We start from the raw sequence: 20919 nt of genomic DNA, 5'->3' as shown, positions 1-20919 counted from the left end.
TTAGTGTCTCTTGATGTGTAGGCTAGAAGGATTAGCAGTGTAAATACAGAGATAGGGCCTGGGTGGGATCATTGCCTGTGCTGGCTTGATGGGCTGAATGGCCTTCTGCACTGTAGGGTTTTTATAATCACACTTATAACAATACATTCCTAGCACCTTCACATGTTATGGTCCTGACCTCATATTTCTCAAGCATATTTCTTCCGAACCATAATTATACTTTTACTATTGTTTTTCATTTTCCCCAACCCCAGCAATCTAGTTTCTCCTAATCTTCATTCTGCTTTCCCAAGTAGTGATTTTAAGGTGCAGATTTATTGCTGCTTTTGTGTCAATTCACTTTGCAATCTTGGAAAGCGACAGTGTAACTATAGTGTGGTATCAAATGTTGTTTAAAAATGCACGATGTAGGAGAGAACTTGGACCTCTAGGGCATTTATAAAATTGGACATTCTTGAGAATGCAGATCTTCCTGCTTTTGTTCTCAATACATACAAAACTTGATGGCTGGGCATAGACCTTTGCACTGTAAGTATTTAAGCTCTCTTCTGGCCTTGAGAGTTGGATCAGTAGCTAAGCATCATCAATGTTATGCTGCCAAGTTGGAAACTGATTCAGTAACTTCCAGTAACAGCCTGCATGTCCCAACTAGAATGTTGATTCAAAACAAAAATCTAAGTTTCAAGATAATTAGTCCACTATGGTTGAAGTTTATAAGGACTGTTTCTCAATTATGTTAATTATTATGTATTTGTTTATAAATAATCTAGTCATCTCCCTGCTATTGACAGAAAATTGTCACTCACAAAGTGCATTGTATTTCAGTGAAATATATGACTTCAGTTACTCCATGACTGTATCAGATGTGAGAAATGCATTTACATCATATCTTGGGAATTTCTACAGTCCATTCAGGTTGTCAATTACTGAACAAAATCTAGGTAACTCTTATCTTACCAAGTGTGGCAACTGCCATGGAATGCTTGCTACAGAAACTTTGGTTGTTATAGAAGCATTCTGAGGCTGAAGACAAGCCACCACAACCCCAAACTCAGGAGGATGTTCCGCATTTGCGAACTACTGGACATTTGATTGACTGACAACTTTATAATCACAGCACTGTTACTGGGAGCAGTTGTCACTATTGGGAGTACAGGCAGTTCCAAACAGGCAGTTTGAGGGTCACATGCCAGGGATGGGTTGAGAGAGTGTGAGTGTATAAGAGGTTAGGGGAGAGGAGATACTAATTAAAAGGCCAGGTGGGAGATGAGGGAGGCAGGCAGAACTTGGAAGAGGCACTCGGCATGGAAAGAGATAGAGATGTTTCTAACCACATCCCTGTTTTTCACCCAGAATCTAAGCAAGATAATCTGCCAGGTTTTCTCTCTGTCACTGAACTTCCTTTGCTGGCTGAAAAATTACAGGCTGGTAGAAAACGGCTCTTAAGTGATCAATAAGTCAGATAGTTTTCTGAAATGGATTCTGGAGTCCTCACAGATCTATCCTTGGCCCTTTCCTATACCAACAAGCTTTGCTTCAGCGGCATCTTGATGGTGGGTTCCATATTTATGTTGATGACATCTGACTGTACCTCACCATCCATCTCTCTCAATGCATTCACTGCCCTGTATTGTCTGCCTCCTTGTTTAACGTCAAACCTCAATCAGCTACAATTACCTCCAATTAAAAATGAAACCACTGGAGAGTTTGAAAGTTGGGTGGCATGTAAAAAAATAGCAGGTGGCCTTCTCACCTCCCCTGATCTGACTGCATGCCCTCCATAAAATTTCAGTGTGACAGGGAGCCTGCCTGCACTTGGGCCTATTGAGGCTTAAATGGCTAACTGATGGTAACTGAGGGCCTCATCCCTCTGTCACTAGTAAGCCCAAGCTATAAGTGAAGTTTGGCAGCTTCAGATGCAGAACTGATGTTGAGCAAGATTATGGGGGTAGGGGGGGTGCTTTACAGGTGCACTGAGCTGATCAGAGGCACCATCTCCCCCAAGGTCATCTCCACCTTTTATCTACCCCATGGCCTCTTGAACCTTGCCTCCCACCTGCCCCACCCAAAATCCTGACTCAGTACTTACCTTGGCTCCTTTGCGTGGTGGATTGTCTGTAATCCCAGTGTAGCCACCATTTCCAGCTGCCGTTTCTGGGATTGCAGAACTGACAAAAAATGAGGTGGAAATCTTATCTTAAAATACATAATGCTGCTCCCAGCGTTAAATTGCTGAGGGGTAGCCGTCAGGATTGCCAACATTTTAGCGAGGGATGGAGGGGTGGAGAGGTTGACTGCAACGCTCTGTGAAATTCAACCCATTGTCTCCACCTATCTCTGTTCCCCACTACCAATTTCATTCCCCTTTGACTGCTGTCTCATGCTGAACCAGACTGTTCACCACTTTGATGCCCCACTTCACTCTGAATGTGGTTCCAACATCACATCCTGCCCATTGCAAAGGCGGCCTATTTCCACCTCCACAGCTGTTAAACTACTTGTTTTCTGTCTACTTGTTGTTGTAATGCTTCACTATTAGTGGTACAAATTGATCACACCTGGCGTTTTGATCATACCAGAATAATTATCCAGCCTGTTTTACATGAACATATTGGGTTTCTAGAATGTAATGCCTAATTTGTAACATTAAATAGGTTTTTTTGCGGTGTTATTTAGTGTAGGGGACAAAGCTGATTATGTAGTTTGTTAATGTTTTAATCAACTGATATTTTACATTTCATCATAGTTATGATCAAGAAACTATCAGTCCTTCCTTGATACTCAATGAAAAAATCTTTCTACTAATGCATTACTGATTTTGATTTAAAACAAGAATTGTAACATAACTAAAACTATACATGAAAGGCTCAGAGCTATAAAAAGTTTAAATAATGCTGTTATGTGTTATCCAAGCAATTATTCTAAGAGTTATGTCTGATTGTTACAATCTCTGAGAGCCATAGTGAGGTGAAAAATTGCAGTTGGTTGTGCATTATTGAACAATTGGGTTAGTTATGGGTACTTAACCCATTGCTTTGTAGTTTTAATTAAATTGGCAGCGCATGAAGTTGCAACTGCAGGAAATTAGAGTAATGGCAGATTTATATAAATTAACTGCAGGTTTGTCATTCATTAAGAATTGCTTGCCTGTGTTGCTGACTGTCAGCATTAAAGATCACCTAATAAGAGAGCTAAGTGGGTTGCACAACATTCTGAATAAGGTTGTCAAGATGCATGATTGCTGAAGTTGAAGGCAGGATAATATGCAGCAAAAAAGGTGCCTGTGCCACTCCCGTGCCAATGTATTTTCATGCACAACGACATTGGGTTGTGTCCTCAACATCACCACACCTGGACGTAATGGACATGGAAGGCCTAGAAATTGGGAGCCCACCAACCCACCTCATCCAAATATTGCTTATTTATACTTGTTAATATCCCAATTGATTGTTCCCAACACATATTATTTCAATGAAAAGCTTAGAGAGTCTGAATCACACCAAGTGGGAGTTCTTGTTTCTTGAAAAAAAAGTTTGTACGGGTGGTTACTTTATAAGTCCCTTGTCAGGCCCCACTTGGAGTACTGTGCGCAGTTCTGGTCGCCTCACTATAGGAAGGATGTAGAAGCTATTGAAAGGGTACAGAGGAGATTTACAAGGATGTTGCCTGGATTGGGAGGCATGCCTTATGAAGATAGGTTGAGGGAGCTGGGACTCTTCTCCCTGGAGAGGCGTAGGTTGAGAGGCGACCTGATAGAGGTTTATAAAATGTTGAGAGGAATAGATGGGGTGGATTCTCAGAGGCTATTTCCCTGGGTTGAAATGGTTGCTACGAGAGGACACAGATTTAAGGTGTAGGGAAGCAAGTACAGAAGTGATGTTAGGGGTAAGTTTTTCACTCAGAGGGTGGTGAGTGAATGGAATCGGCTGCCGTCAGTGGTGGTGGAGGCGAACTCGCTGGGGTCTTTTAAAAGACTTCTGGATGAGTATATGGGATTTAATGGGATTGGGGGTTATAGATAGGTCTATGGATTGGTAGGTATTGATGTGATCGGCGCAACTTGTGGGCCGAAGGGCCTGTTTGTGCTGTAGTGTTCTATGTTCGATGTTACCTTCATACTGTCAGTGTTTGATATTTAATATATCTGCTTCCAGGGGATATATTTGCTGTTTGGAGGCTTCATTTTTTTCTGCAGAAAGCAGAATTTAGATCCTCACCTCTACCTTAGCCTTTTCACAGGAGTAGCTTCTGGCTTCTGTTGCTGTGGCAGTTGAGGAGGACTTTGCCAATGGCAGAGGGGCAGAGCAGAGGCTGCCACCATTACAAGTGTCCTGAAGGGTGCTCCCAGCTGGCAGCAGCAGCTGCTCATCCTCCATCCTGAGAATCGATAAGTTCTGCCTGCCTTCCCGGGACATCCCAAGGAGCTGGCTCAGTCACCGGGCTCCAAGTCCCCCTGTCACCCTGTCTGGGAGTCCTTGAGCTCAGAATCAGGGTGAAGTGTGCATGTCAGAGCACATGCCCACAATCATGTCAGCATTTTCCCCTCCATGACAGTCAATAGTCTGTTCTGTGAATAATTGTGGCATTCTGAATAGTGGGTGACAGCAGTGCACATTGTCTAGATGGCCTCCACAGACCAGAGCATGCAGTTCCTCTGATGTATTCAGCAAAGCTCTGCACACACAGTGCTGAACATTCAGTATCTGCTGCACTCACAGGTGACTCCAGAGACGCATCATCAGGCTCAGTCTCTGAATCACCTCTGACAGACTGAGGCCTAGTCCACCTCTCTCTTTGGCAGCTGCATGTGCAAGTGTGAAATGCCTACACCAGATTGTGCTAATACTGCTGTGGTGCCAATATCTGCACTGGTGTTTGGTGCAGGAAGAGGATTTGATGCCTCCTCATCCAAGTGATCTTCCTTCTTGGAGTCAATTGTCAGCGCCACAGGGCTGGTGGGCTCAGTGGTAGAAGGTTCTGTGCAGGGCACACAGAAGAAAAGGCATTATTTAAAATTTCAGAGTCTTGGTCAGACATGCAAGATCACAATGTTCAGCATCATTAGCAGCACATGGATTGAGATATGACACCTTGCAACCATTACAACACACCTGTAGCAAGCTCAGAATATTTATACTAGGAGGCTTCCTGGCCTTTCAACACATAAACAACACATGAGCTGTTGATGTAAGCATGCCAAGCCTCAGACTCCCTCCCTCTACCCCTCTCCCTGTCTGAGTCCCAGATCTGGTTTCAGCCCCTTGCAATCTCACCAGTTGCAGGCCTTGCTCCAATCTTGTCTCTGCCAATGGAGCAGATCTATTCAGCAGATGACAGCAACAGAATATTCTTCTCCAGTGGTGTGACAATTGCCAAGTCGGGCACCACCTCCAGTCCTGTTTCTTTTATGCGTATTGTGGGTGATTAAGTCCTTAGTGAAGACTTAAACACCCTTGCAGATAAGTCATTCAGCCTCTTTCCTCATTGCCTCAGTTTTTGAGGGGTAACTCCCATGCTGTTGACCCTTATAGAAGGATGTCGCTTTTTGTTAACTAAAAAGCTGCTCGATTTTCAGATCCTAATATTTTGTGCGTGATGCCATCTGAGTTCACTGGCAACAACACTTAACTCAAAGCCTCGGCAGAATTTAACACACTTTCCAGAATAATAACAATTACTGCAAACAATACCTGAGAATCTTTCAGAAAACAAACACTTCCTTATTGCTTTGAATTTCACAAATTTACAGGATCCCCAGACACTACCTCCTTCCAGGTAATGGTCAATGATTACGGCTGCCAGACCACCCATCCTGCAGCTCTGAATGAGTAGATGAACAAGAATTCGCAGACTTTGTGGGCTTAAGACCCACCCGGAAGCCATTAGTTGGTTTATTGCCATTTTATACAGCGACAATGGGAGTTGACAATCCAGCTACTTCCAGGTGCAAGTCCCATCCATTGAGACATGAGTATTATTCAGTTTCAGTAATATTATGACTCATTTGCTATTTAGGGTGTGGCAGACAATTCTAAATTGGGCAATGTTAGATTTTCATGTAGAACATCATTGATGCATAGTAATGTAGTAATTCTATTCCCCGTTATCTACCTTAGAATGGAGCTCAGCAGTTATCTTGAGTGGTAGGAGGTGGAATGCATTCAGGCTAGAGAAATCCCTTGTATTGGTGAACATGACATCCAGTTCTTTGCATGATTAGCTGGGCTGTAGATTTCAACTACTTTAATTCTCTTCATTCATTTTAATACTTCCTGCTAGCTAATGGAGAACTTTTGCTTTTCACCCTTTTTCTGCAAAGTATCCAGAAGCTTTATTTTTTTGGGAAATGGTATTGTGGCAATTTAGAGGTTCACTCAATGGTATGGAATATCTATTGTTGACACACCATGCTCAGTATCATGGAAAAGGTTATTATGTTTATGCAACGTGCCTACGCACGGTCAATCAGAATAAACTTCGTTTTGGTCCTTCAGTGGAGGTGCTGCATTAGTAATAAATGGATGACGTGTACTGGGCATATTGCTTAGAGGCAATCTGGCTTGACGTTGACTTTTATTTCTCATGTTCATTTGGTCGTGTAGAAAGCTAAGGTTTTGCTGAATGTTGCTTCTTACAATGCTTCTTAAATCAAGGACATTGTTTCTGAAAAAATAACCTTCCTCCCTCTTCAGATGCTAATCAACTCTTGTGAATTTCCAGATTTTCCTGCTTTTATTTGTTTTCCAGTTCTTTTCTCAATTTCCCATGGTACATTTGAAAAATCTTTTGAATTGATTTAAAATATATTGCTGCAACAAAAATATCACTGAACTTTTTTTATCAGAATAAATATTGAGACTTTGGCTGTTCCCTTGAATACTGAATTTAACCATTAGAATCAAACTTTGATATCTGCAGTGGTGTGTGCTCAAGGTCTGCAAGCCAAAGATAAAACTGGTTCCAGTGATCCTTATGTCACAGTTCAAGTTGGGAAGACTAAGAAGCGTACCAAAACCATCTACGGGAACCTTAACCCGATCTGGGAGGAAAACTTCAATTTGTAAGTTACTTTGTATTTAAAGTATGCATTTTATTTTGTATTTGTTACAATATATGTAAATTTACCATCCAAAACAGATTAGCTTCTTGCTCCAAACGCTTCCGGAAAACTGACATTGACAAACAAAAATACAAAATTTTACGTCCTTCCACATATCCCATTGTTATGTTCAGATCACTTCATTCTATTTTCTGGAGTGTCTTGGTCAAAGTTGCCAGTGACATTCTATGCAACTGTGACTGTATTATGCTACTCATTAACCTTTCTGATCTCTCTTCGGTGTTCAATGAATTGACTACACCACTCATCCTTCAGAATCTCTCATCTTTGGGACATCTCTGTAGTGCTTTCCTTACCTGATTCCATTTGTACCAAATTTACAAGGCAAACCAATCTGCAAAGATTTGCCCTTCAACCCTTCCTATTACTTTAGGCTGCCCCTTGGTGATATTATAAATCATATTTATATTTATTGGCTGTAATTTTCCAGGAATTCATGTGGGCGAGAAAGAGGATAGGCTTTATCGGATTTTTTTCCAGCTTGTGAAAAACTGAACAGATTAGTGTCCAGTTAGCTGTTCCTTGACTAGTCTCAATGTGGTGGTTACACAATGTGGCCATTTTGGTCAGCTACCTTCCAGGATGTAACTGTTTGCCGCCAATTTCCATGATTTTCTGAAAGATCACAGTTCACAAATGGCTTATCTTCTCAGAGTGATTATGTTGCAAATTGGGCACAGCATTTTCGAGAAAAACAGAGGGGACAGCTTTAATCAGCCTGTTCAGTACACCATTGTCTTTTTTCCTCTCCCAACTGCTTATTATGGAATCCTTAAAATACTTCGCTGGGTGTATATACCCAAGAAATTATACTAGTTGTGAATGCTGAAGTTGTTTCAGAATAGGTAATTGCATTTTGATATCTCAACTCAAATGTTTGAAAAGTCTTAGGATGATGTGAATCAACAGGGGATGGGGTCTTTCACAGTCCCCGGGTTTGAGTGTCTGTCTTCATCCCACTTGGTGAAATGTGAAATTGTGTGGATTGTAGCAATCTGGGCAGTTTTGGCTTTGTCTGTATAGGGTCACAGTTTTTTCAAACAAATCGAGCTAGAAGGGAAAAAAAATAGAAATTTTGTTTTCAAAAAACACATCCTTATAGCATTAACCACAACTTGCTACAGTACTATGTCCCAGCTTTCATCCTCCACTCTCCTAAATCCAGTCTGTCTTGTTTCATCCCTTTCCACTTGAATGCTTATCCTTCATGCCTACTTAGTTTACCTAACCAAGCTCTTTTCCACCCCTATTTTGATTTAACCCTAAACTGTGAAGCCCTTTGGGACATAATATAGTAAAAATACTATATAAAAATATGTTTTTGATAAATACAACAACTACTTACATTTATAAAGTGTGATAAAATTTCCCAAAGTGTTTCACTGGAGCTTGAACTTACAAAAATTTACACCAGGCCAAGAGAGATATTAGGGCGTGTAACTAAAAACTCAGTCAAAGAGGTGGACATCACCTTAAAGGATTGAAGGAACTGTCAGTTGTGGGCTGGTCTATTACAGAAATAAGGATGGGTGAAACAAGGCTACAAAGATAGAGGGCAATACAATGGAGGAATTTGAAGAGGATAAACATTTTAGTTCAAGGCGCTGATGGACAGGAGCCAATGTAGGAGAATGAGCACATGCAGGCAGGCAATGGATGAATGGGATTTGGCAAGGGCAGCAGAATTTGGATGCACTCAAATTTATTGAAGGTGGAAAATAGGAGGCTGCAAGGGAGCTTTGGAATGAACTAAAAATAATTTCATTTTTAGTGCCTTTACAACCTGTAGATATCTAATTTGAAATTTGTTTATGTTAGTGAATGTTTTGCATCTTCCATCATCAGGTTTCAGATAGCCCATTGAAATTATAGAAAATGAAGGAAGCAAAATAAGAAATAAAGTCAAACCAGGCCATTTGTTTATAGTGTTCAGGCAGAATAATAGTAACAGAGGCTTGAAAGCAGCTCAGCTCAGTACTCTTTCTCAGTGGGACAATAATGTATGCTTCAGCAAAACCTAAGAGACAAAATAAGCAAAACTTATACTTGACCATTGCACATATAATGCAGGCCACTAACCACCCACCTTCCAATCTAGTGTGACTTTTAGCTACATGTGTTTCTTTGACTCAATCAAATCTTGCTGCCTAAATTCTGTGATTTTAATTCTTGCTCTCAATTTCTGACAAGAAAGGAAAGCGAGGTAATAGAGACCTTTCTGTCAAATTAACAATGCCAAGATGTCCTAACAACATTCTTTGGCCTTTTCCTTACAGCAGGAAAAGGAAAACTGATGGTACAGCACTAAACTCATTTATAGGCAATAATCACAGCTGGGTAGTTTGTAAACCAAAATTGTGATCTGATAATACAATGTCAGGCAACAATTGTACCTTGGGTACTATCTCCCCAAATTATCACAACCTGAGGCCCATTTGCTCTTCATAAGGCAATTAGAATGGCAGAGCAGCATTGTAATCTCTAACTGCTAGTTTGGAACAGACACTTCAGAGGAAACCCATTCTTCGTTAAGACACTATTTCATTTTTGTTGCCTTCAATGGCCAAATTCAGCAAAGGCACTTGGTTTCCAATAGCTGTATGCTTCTTTATATAATAGTGGCAACACTTGGACAATCAGCAGCCTTCTAAGCAGGTACCTGACATTCTATCAGGTGTTATACATTAGGAGTACCACTCATATTCTTTTTAGCTGAACTGACCTTACATTATTGTGTAAAATTAAGTCCTTATGATACATGATCCACTGCAGTTCCAGTGTCATTGTGCCAGAAGCTCATTAACAGTTGCTTAACAGAGAGAAAGTTAAGAGAACAAAGAATGGCTTAAAATATGATAGTTGCATAAATCAGTAACCACCTCATAATTTTTTTTTCCCTTCAGTGCTCTCAGTTTGACTCAGTTGGTAGTACTTGTGTGCTTGAATCCAAAGATCATTAGTTCAAGCCCTGCTCCAGGATTCAAGTGCATAATCAATTAATTTTAATGTAACACAGAGGGAGTGCTGCAGCGCTGTAGGTGCTTTCATTCAGATGAGACATTAAACTGAGGTGTTATCCAACCTGTTCAGGTGGATGTAAAAGATCATAAGGCACAATGTGAAAATCAGTAGAGAAATCCAACATTCTTTGCTCCAGCAATGCTATCAAAACAGATCAGCTGGCCATTTATATATTTACTGTTTTGTGAGAGATATTTTGCTAGATAATAAGTGATACCGCATCAGAACTAATTAATTGGCTGCAAAGTAACTTGAAATGTCCTGAGAGAGTAAAAGATGCTCTCTCACCATGTCAGCTGATGAAATTTGATGCATTTGTAATGAAAAGCAATGTAGCACAGTAAAAGAACATTTTTTCCATTACCATTATCTTTTCTAGCTTTAATTATTATGAACTAAATCCCCATCAAATGCTGGAAATATGTCAGCAGATAAAAAGTTTCTGGCTCTTTATAGAAAAAGTTTCAGGTCTGATGAAAGGTCATTGATTGAAATGTTAACTCTGTTTCTCTCTCTACAGCTTCTGTGAGACTTGCCAAGTATTTTGGGCATTTTCTGATTTGATTTCAAATTTCCAGCATCCGTAGTTTTTAAAACTATTTTGATTGTTGTTTCATGCTCCCACAGCCAGAGCTTGATTTGGTCACTCATTTAGGTCATTTAGATTCTATAACACCTTACTTATTCTAAATTATACATATTATTATTTATAAATATAATTTATAAATTATATTATTTATAAATATAATTATTTATTCTAATTATACATATTATCGTAACATAAACCCTTGTTGAAAAATCACATTTTCATCTAAAAAAAATCACATTTTCATCCAATTGAACATGTAAAAAAAGAGCAAATTGAACGGAGAACCCTGTTGATTCAGAAACTAACAATTGTTTCACTCCAGTGAATGTCACAATTCATCTGATCGAATAAAAGTACGAGTATGGGATGAAGATGATGATATCAAATCACGAGTAAAACAAAGGTTCAAGAGGGAATCCGATGACTTTTTGGGGCAAACCATCATTGAAGTTCGAACTCTAAGTGGAGAGATGGATGTCTGGTATAACCTAGGTATGTGTCAATGTTTAGTTTTCCTCTATTAGATATTTATTATGTTGTTCTGTATTGCCTCTAGTCGTATCTAAATGGATAATAATTTGCAAAATGACAATACCACACAAAAGTGAAAGTTGCCTAGAAGATCTGTCACACTCAGCCCCAGAGTCACAACAATGTTGTATAGCACAACATGCTGGCGGACATGCAGAAATGAATATCTCAGGTGAATCTCCACCCTTCCCACTGAATTAGGACATAATGAGATGACTAACAATAAGGATATAACAGAGAAACATGAAATATCGTCAATTCATTCTCAGTATAATTTTTTTTTAAAGTGGTGCAGAATGCATTTTCGCGTTATGCTGCTAAAAATATGTTGAATATTTTTATTTGTTTTCATTTCCTTTTTCAGTTACTGTTTTAAAGTCTGAATATTGATGTGAACGCAGTCAAAAGAAAATGCTACAAGACCTGAGATACATTACCATACAGGTTTTTAATTTTTTTTAGTGTGTGCCTGTAGTGTACAAGCTTAAAGAGAAATTAAAGATCATATACTATTCTGCATTTCAACATCAAAGTTCAACACAATCTAATACAAAGTTATAAGACACATAATTTTATTGATGACATTAAATTTTAATAAGTTTATCTGTATTCATTGCAACAAAACAGCTTAAAGTCTTAGGACTCTCAGTAAACAAGTGTTTGTTGAGCAATCTATTCAAGACCTTCAAATACAAGAAAGTAAATACAGCAAAACTAAATATATAATTAATTCTAGTTTAAACTAAATAAATTAAGTACCACTTATATTCAAATAAGATAAGTACATATAAAAATTCAACATATTTAGATCACTAAGGCAGGGACAAAGTGGTCTTTAGTTTATATTTGAGCATAATGCTATATTAAGGTGAAAGTTCTTCAATTATAAGTTTCTGATTTGCAATAGGTCACTCAGGGGAGGCATGAGCCAGCAAAGAATACTTCTTGTCACTGAGAAACGGAATACTTTGATAATCTAGTAATAGCTCATCTGTCAATCTTTATGGGAAATTATGAATTCTGTGTCAGAAGCTAAAGAAAAAAGGCCTTTTGTAATGTTTTCATAATAAGACAATAGTGAACCTTGGAATGGTTGCCAGTATATTAAATAAGATCTAGTGATTGTCATTCCTCCTTTTCAGTTCATTGGTTGACAGTACTGTCAATGAAATAGATTTTTTTGCTTAGAGGAGTACTGATTGGTGTCAACTGTATTGATTGCACAAAAAAATTTAAAAACTTTTGGGGAGGTTGAATTCTCTGACCTCATTGCACCATTAGTAGATCATGCCAGTCCCGGAGAACAGTGTGCAGGACTAAAATTCCGTTTCACACTTGGTGCCAAACAGCTTGTAAGTCTCCTGGCCCCTTCCTAATGATGTGAACTGATTTTAGTAGCATTCAAATATGCAAAGCTAATTCAAATCCCAGCGGAACAGAATTCACCAGCCTTTGGATGCAGCACGTTAATGGCAAGAAATAGTAGTCATTGCCACTACCGGAGACCTGGCACAGCGGTCATATTGGGGCTCCAAAGGCCACTGAAACACCTGACAGTGTCCACCAGGCAGCCTGGCAGTGACAGTTGAGCATTTCCATTATGGCAGTTGGGCACTGCCAGTGGCTTAGGAGAGGATGAGTCCTGAGTGGGGTCCATGAAGTGCAGAGTGGATTGTGAAAGCAGACTTGTTGGGGGGCCAGACAGTGGGACCTATCAGGAGGGCCCTAATGCCAGCGACCCGTGTCAGTGAGGGGGTGTAGGAACATGCCACCGATGAGGAGGGGGTGGGAAGTTTGTCCCTTTGTCCATGGGGGAAGGCGGGGTGGGGGGGGGTGGGGGCGGTGTCTTCCAGTGCAATCTGAGATCGGGGCACCCTTGTGCAACGGAACCCAAGTGCTCTGAATTGATATAAAACCAATTTTTATGTGAACTCTTCTCAAACAGCTAGGAAGTGTAGGATTGAGTGAAAATCTGCTCCCAATTTGCATAGCAGCTACTTAAAGAGGAATTCTGGTTAAAAAATAGTTTTTCTTCAATTCCATCATTGAACATTTTAAACCAATTTTTTTATAGAGAGAGTATAATGTCTAGCTTATAATGATGTGGAGTTGCCGGCGTTGGACTGGGGTAAACACAGTAAGAGGCTTTACAACACCGGGTTAAAATCCAACAGATTTATTTGGTAGCAAACGCCACTAGCTTTTGGAGCGCTTAGTGGCGTTAGCTACTAAATAAACCTGGTGTTGTAAGACTTCTTACGAGCTTATAATGGGCATAGCATCAGCAACAGAAATTGATCAATACTTATTTTCTGTAAAAGGAAGGGATTTCTTCATTCAAAAATCTAAAATAATGAATGTCTTCTTTTTGTCTTAGACTATTAATAAACCAGATTCTCCAAGTTTTGGAAAATGTGACATACTAATAGTCTAAGACAGTAGCCAGCCAAAAACTTAATGACGGCATCCTTTCTGTGACTGCTCAAACAAATGGTTTAAGTATTGTAAAAGACAACTATTTTCTCATACGTTCTCCTCAATATATATGATCTTTAATTAGATTGTGGTGCTGCTTAGTGTTCCTGCTGAAACAGAATTGTTGTTTATTTTGAGAGTTTGCACACAATCATTAATCCATTTGAATGGTAAGAAACTTTGCAATCATCTTACACACATTTTTTTAACCTTTGATCTATCACAGTTCATGATGTATTCTGAAATCATTTTTGTGTAATATTTAAAGTACATCATACCACAAAGACACTTATTGTTTGCAAACAATAACTGAACTCTAGGTGGGCCCTGATAGAAATAAGCACATCATAAATGAGCAATTCAACTCCAAAATCTCTCTTCTATTGTTTTTATTGATCTTTGACTGGAACATTCTAAATGATCTGAAAATAAAAATGGCCAGTTACTACCGCACCGATACAAGTGTTTATTCGAGCACAACAAAAATGATTCACTTATTTATGCCTCAGCTGTCTCAAAAAGCTGTGCATAACCACATATTTATCCATTTGCTATGAACCAGCATAACATTAGCTGCTTTATCTGCATCTCTTTTGGAGGGGGGGTGGTGGGTGGAAGGGATAATTTCTAATCTCAACCGTGTTAATTCAATTATCATGACTTCTAGTATTGCCCAAAGTAAATAATGTACTGACATTTACGAACTCATTTTGTTTAGTATTTTTAATAATCTAAATTGTGACTCCTTTCAAACTTGTTTTCTGTGGTGGGAAAAGTCAATTCCTTTAAATTTTTCTGCATAATTCTGAGTTCTAAATCTTAGAATCACCCTTGCTTTTTAAATTATTCCATCAGTAATCTTCTGATGTAGGTAAGTTTCTTTCTCTCTGAGCTGTTAAAGAGAAATGTGAATTGCATGTGAATTCTTTCAGATCTGATAATAATCTAGACTACGAATCTTAGTGCCAAACTGTCAATTTAAACTTGTTTTGAATCTGTCAAGGAACAAAAACATATTAATGCTGATATTGGCTGAATATCAAACACCTTAGTAGCTTACTCTTAAAAAAAATTAGTACTTTGGTTTAACTGCATTGGCTTCCTTATACTTATAAAAGCTTTAAAAATGATGTCAATTTGGAAGAAGCAAAATACTAGTTAACCCAGTTTCTCAAGTCAACTGCCTTTTCCTCTGTCTTCCAATTTTTTTCTCTGCTACTACTACTGTCTTCTTTTGATGAGTGGAGATGCCCACGTTGGACTGGGGTGGGCACAGTTAGAAATCTCGCAACACCAGGTTAAAGTCCAACAAGTTTATTTGGAATCATGAGCTTTCAGAGCGCTGCTCTTTCATCCACTCACCTATAAAGGAGCAATGCTCCAAAAGCTCGTGATTCCAAATAAATCTATTGGACTTTAACCTGATGTTGTAAGACTTCTTACAATCTTCTTTTGCGAATACACATTCTATATAAGACATTCCCTAATCCTGAAGTAAGAAGAAACTGAAGCAATATTTTGTAAAACTGATGCAAACTGTAAAGAAAAGGGTGTTCTGTATTTTTTTAAACTTCAATATAATAGCAGCACTGTGAGTACACCGACATCAAATGGACTGCAGTGGTTCAAGAAGGAAACTCACCGTCTCAAGAACAATTGGGAAAAAGCATTAAATGCCAATGGCACTGGTTCCTATGAGTGAATAAAACAAAAATTGGAAGGAAATGTGCTACCCATGCACTGAAAACACACCAGAGCTTTTTGTTGCGTTAGTACAATCCTTGATTAATTTATAATTAAAACCAGTTGGAATTTACTGTACCTCATGCTTTCCATACTGACAACAGGGAGCTACACTCCATAGAACATAGAACATTACAGCGCAGAACAGGCCCTTCGGCCCACGATGTTGCGCCGACCAGTTTTTTTTAAAAAAAACACTGACCCACTAATCTAAACCAATCCCTTTTCGTCCATAAACCTATCCACAGATCTCTTAAACGCCCCCAAACTAGGCGCATTTACAACTGCAGCAGGCAGGGCATTCCAGTCCCTCACCACCCTCTGGGTAAAGAACCAACCCCTGACATCCGTCCTATAACTACCCCCCCTTAATTTAAAGCCATGCCCCCTCGTGCTAGCTTTCTCCATCTGAGGAAAAAGGCTATCACTATCCACCCTATCTAAACCTCTAATCATCTTATACGTTTCAATAAGATCCCCTCTTAGCCTCCTTCTTTCCAGCGAAAACAACCCCAAATCCCTCAGTCTCTCCTCATAGGACCTCCCCTCCATACCAGGCAACATCCTGGTAAACCTCCTCTGCACCCTCTCCAAAGCCTCCACGTCCTTCCTGTAATGTGGGGACCAGAACTGCACACAGTACTCCAAGTGCGGCCGCACCAGAGTTGTGTACAGTTGCAACATGACGCTGCGACTCCTAAATTCAATCCCCCTACCAATAAACGCCAAGACACTGTATGCCTTCTTAACAACCTTATCTACTTGATTCCCAACTTTCAGGGATCTATGTACACATACACCTAGATCCCTCTGCTCCTCCACACTATTCAAAGTCCTCCCGTTAGCCCTATACTCAACACATCTGTTACTCCTACCGAAATGAATTACCTCACACTTCTCCGCATTAAACTCCATCCGCCACCTCGCGGCCCAGCTCTGCAACCTGTCTAAGTCACCCTGCAAACTATGACACCCTTCCTCACAATCTACCACACCTCCAACTTTGGTGTCATCAGCAAACTTACTAATCCACCCAACTATACCCTCATCCAGATCATTAATAAAAATTTCAAACAGCAGTGGCCCCAAAACAGATCCCTGAGGCACACCACTCGTAACCGAACTCCATGACGAATATTTACCATCAACCACCACCCTCTGTCTCCTATCTGCTAGCCAATTCCTGATCCAAGTACCTAGATTACCCCCAATCCCATACATCTGCATTTTCTGCAGAAGCCTACCATGGTGAACCTTATCAAACGCCTTACTAAAATCCATATATACCACGTCAACTGCCTTACCCCTATCCACCTCTTTGGTCACTTTCTCAAAGAACTCAATAAGGTTAGTAAGGCACGACCTACCTGCTACAAAACCATGCTGACTGTCTCTAATCAATTCATTACTCTCCAAATAACTATAAATCCTATCCCTAATAATTCTTTCTAAAACCTTGCCCACAGCAGAAGTAAGACTCACCGGTCTATAATTCCCGGGGAAGTCTCTGTTCCCCTTCTTAAACAATGGGACAACATTCGCTGTCCTCCAATCTTCCAGTACTATACCAGAGACCAACGATGACCTGAAGATCAGAGCCAGAGGCTCTGCAATCACCTCTCTAGCCTCCCAGAGAATCCTAGGGTAAATCCCGTCCGGACCAGGGTACTTATCTATTTTCAAGCCCTCTAGAATATCCAGCACATCCCCGGTATCAACTGCAATACTGTCTATTTTACACCCCTGCACCCCAGTGTCCTCCTCAGCTACATTCATGTCCCCCTGTGTGAACACCGAAGAGAAATATTGGTTCAATGCCTCTCCAATCTCTTCCGGTTCCACACACAACTTCCCTCTACTGTCTGTAACTGGCCCTAATCTTGCCCTAACCAACCTTCTGTTCTTGACATACCTATAGAATGCCTTAGGATTCTCCTTAATCCTATCAGCCAAAGTCATCTCATGTCCTCTTTTAGCCCTTCTTAACTCCCTCTTCAACTCCCTCCTAGCCAATCTAAAGCTTTCTAATGCACTACCTGAGCCCTCAAGCCTCATCCGAACATAAGCCTCCTTTTTCTTCCTAACCAACGAATCAACTTTTTTAGTACACCACGTTTCCCTAGCCCTACCAAATCCTCCTTGCCTGACAGGGACATACCTATCACAGACCCGCAGTAGCTGCTCCTTGAAAAAACTCCACATTTCGGACGTCCCCAGTCCCTGTAATCTCCTAGTCCAACCTATGCTTCCTAATTCTCTCCTAATAGCCTCATAATTACCCTTCCCCCAGCTAAAACTACTGACCCGAGGTTCATACCTATCCCTTTCCATCACTAAGGTGAACGTAACCGAATTGTGGTCACTATCACCAAAATGCACACCAACTTCCAAGTCTAGCACCTGGTCTGGCTCATTACCCAGCACCAAATCCAATATAGCCTCACCTCTAGTTGGCCTATCTACATACTGAGTCAAAAAACCTTCCTGCACACTTTGAACAAAAACTGATCCCTCTAACGAGCTAGAGCTATAGCAATTCCAATCAATATTAGTAAAGTCCCCCATAACAATTACCCTATTACTTTCACTCCTAACCAGGATCGTCTCCGCAATCCTTTCCTCAACCTCTCTAGAACTTTTTGGAGGTCTATAAAAGACTCCCAGCAGGGTGACCTCTCCTCTCCTATTTCTAATCTCCGCCCATACTACCTCAACAGACAAGTCCTCATCAAACTTCCTCTCTGACACTGTGATACAGTCCTTGACCAATAATGCTACCCCACCCCCCCTTCTACCTCCTTCTCTACTCCGACTAAAGCATTTGTACCCCGGGACCTGCAACATCCATTCCTGACCCTGCTCTATCCATGTCTCTGAAATGGCCACAACATCAAAGTCCCAGGTACTGATCCACGCTGCAAGTTCATCCACTTTATTGCGAATACTCCTCGCATTAAAGTATACGCATTTCAAACCCTGCTCCGCCCCACCCCCACAATGCCGTGCATTGCAGTCCCCATCTATGCCCCCCTCTACTCAGGATCCCACCCCCCCTCTGAATCAGTTTAAACCACTCCGCATAGCCTTCACAAATTTACCCCCCAGGATATTTGTTCCCCTCTGGTTCAGGTGTAAACCATCACTCTTATACAGGTCCCACCTTCCCCAGAATGAGCCCCAATTGCTCAAGTACTTGAACCCCTCCCTCCTGCACCATTCCCTCAGCCACAAGTTCAAACTTTCCCTCTCTCTATTCCTCTCTAAACTATCCCGTGGCACAGGCAAGAGTCCAGAGATAACCACTCTGTCTGACTTGGCCTTTAGTTTCCACCCCAACTCCATGAATCTCTGCTTAATATCCCCTTCCCTTAGCCTCCCTATGTCATGTGTCCCCACATGAATTATAACTTGGGGTTGATCTCCCTCTCCCCTAAGAGTCTTGAATATCCTCTCTGATACATCCCGGACCCCAGCCCCTGGTAGGCAACACACCAACCCTGAGTCCCTACCATTACTACCGACTCTCCTATCCGTCCCCTTAACTGTGGAGTCCCCAATCACGAGGCCCAATCTTTTGCATCCCCTAACCACCTGAGCTTTTACAATAGGCTCACCCCCAGAGACCTGCTCCCTTTGGCTATCCCCAGTTGATTCCTCCTCAACTGTAGCCTCCAGGACCGAAAACCTATTTTGGAGGGGAACAGCCCCAGGGGATTGTCCCCCCACTTGCTTCTTTCCCCTCCTCTTGGCAGTGACCCAAGACTGATTTCTAGGAGTGACTATCTCCTTATAACTCCTATCAATGTCCACCTCTGCCTCCCGAATTATGCGGAGTTCCTCTAATTCCACCTCCAGCTCCTTTACACGCTCCTCCAGAAGCTTCAATCTAACACACTTCTTACAAGTAAAATCCCCTGAAACACTACTGGAGTCCCTCACCACATACATCCCACAGGAGATGCAGCACACTGCCTGAACTGCCATCCCTGAAACAATTACCAGCAGAAAAAAAAACTTTCCCACACTTATAATTTAGGTTAGAGGAGGTGGGAGGGTGGAATTCTCTACCAGTGTAGAGGATCGGGTATCCTCTCTGCGCTAATTTATAGGATTAGGGGCTCAAGAAAAAAAAACTACAACTACCAGTAAGCGTCCTAGTGACGACTTCCGGTTTCTAACTAATTTAAAAAAAAACCTCTGCTCCAGTGGAGCAGAGGCCAAAAAATTACAGTTACAAGGTGCTGACTTTGTGAAGCCATCAATTTCCCAATTTAATTTGTGTTTTTTTTTATTTCCAGTTATAAAATAAATGGGCATTTAAGTTACTTTATTAGGCTGACATCTTTTGCAATGAATGGCAAACTGTGACACAACTTTTAAATATTAAAATATGCAAAAATTGCCCCTCTTTTCCTCATCATTTTGACAGCGATCAAATGGTAAATTTGTTTGATCCCATCTGTTTAATAACTAATGATATCATACTGATAGGAATTGTGTATAATTCTTCATATTTGAGCTCAAAGATTAATTAATTTGTTCTGAACAAATATTTGCTTGCTATTAAATATCTTATGATCCAAGAATAACTTATTTTTTCCTGTTTTAATATACTCACTGTAAGACCTGAAGGATGGCTCTTTCTCCAATGCTACTTCTATTTCTTCACTGTTTAATATAATGTGCTGGTATGCTTTGAAGAGCGATGTGAATGTTCAAATTGTGCCTATGGTAATGACCTCTAAGGTGGTCTTGTGGCGCAATGGATGGCATCCCTACCTCTAAGCCAGAAGCTCTGAGTTTAAGTCCACTCCAGAACTCGATGGCCATGGAAAATGCATTCATGACATGGCCAAATGAGTTTATGATTAACCCGTATATCCCTTTAATACATTTGTAGCAGGCAGTAAGAGTGGGAGAGTCTCCTGGTTAGCCATGCTTGATGCAGAGTGGCATCTCTCAAACCACCTCTCTGGCCTGTTCCAGGAAAAACTAGCTACATCAGCATGAGCTTTGTCTGTTCATGTGTCTTTAGATGTGGGAAACTTTTTCATCACGACATCCATATACAAAGTCACAGAAGTGTTTCTGTGGCAAGATATAACTGGCTAATCAAAATGTTCAATTGCTTCTAAAATATATATATGTAAATAAAAAAGAATTCCCAATCAGAAATTAAGCCAAAAAGAAAATGAGGACAATGAGAATTTTACTGACTCGTTTGTCTTTTAAGCTACTAGAAGGATGCATGCAATTTTCCTTCATAATTTAGGCTACTTCTTTCTGATAATAGATGGTTGACTAAAAATATTGTTGAGGACAAACATAAAGCCAAAAAAGGAATTTTCCTGCAGCAGATGGGGGGATTGGGGATCGTCCTAGTGAGAAGAGCTGGAAAATTCTGTCCATAATGAAAACATTTTTATAAAATGAGAAATTC

The 20919-nt window shown here is 40.5% G+C and overlaps 1 protein-coding gene across 1 annotated transcript in view; it reads left to right on the top strand.

Annotated features, from left to right (window-relative positions):
• Positions 1–20919, top strand: part of LOC145358503 (protein unc-13 homolog A-like) — a 367395-nt gene that overhangs the window by 249299 nt on the left and 97177 nt on the right. The window contains exons 19-20 of the mRNA XM_080212618.1: positions 6919–7060; positions 11053–11222. Of these exons, the coding sequence (XP_080068744.1) occupies positions 6919–7060; positions 11053–11222 (312 nt within the window). The remainder of the gene's footprint in view (positions 1–6918; positions 7061–11052; positions 11223–20919) is intronic.

The sequence above is a fragment of the Carcharhinus amblyrhynchos genome, chromosome 26 (genome assembly GCF_965287045.1).
Source record: "Carcharhinus amblyrhynchos chromosome 26, sCarAmb.v2.hapA, whole genome shotgun sequence".
Lineage (NCBI taxonomy): Eukaryota > Metazoa > Chordata > Chondrichthyes > Carcharhiniformes > Carcharhinidae > Carcharhinus > Carcharhinus amblyrhynchos.
Note: the sequence above shows the minus strand (reverse complement) of the source record. Positions and strands in the feature narration are given on the sequence as shown.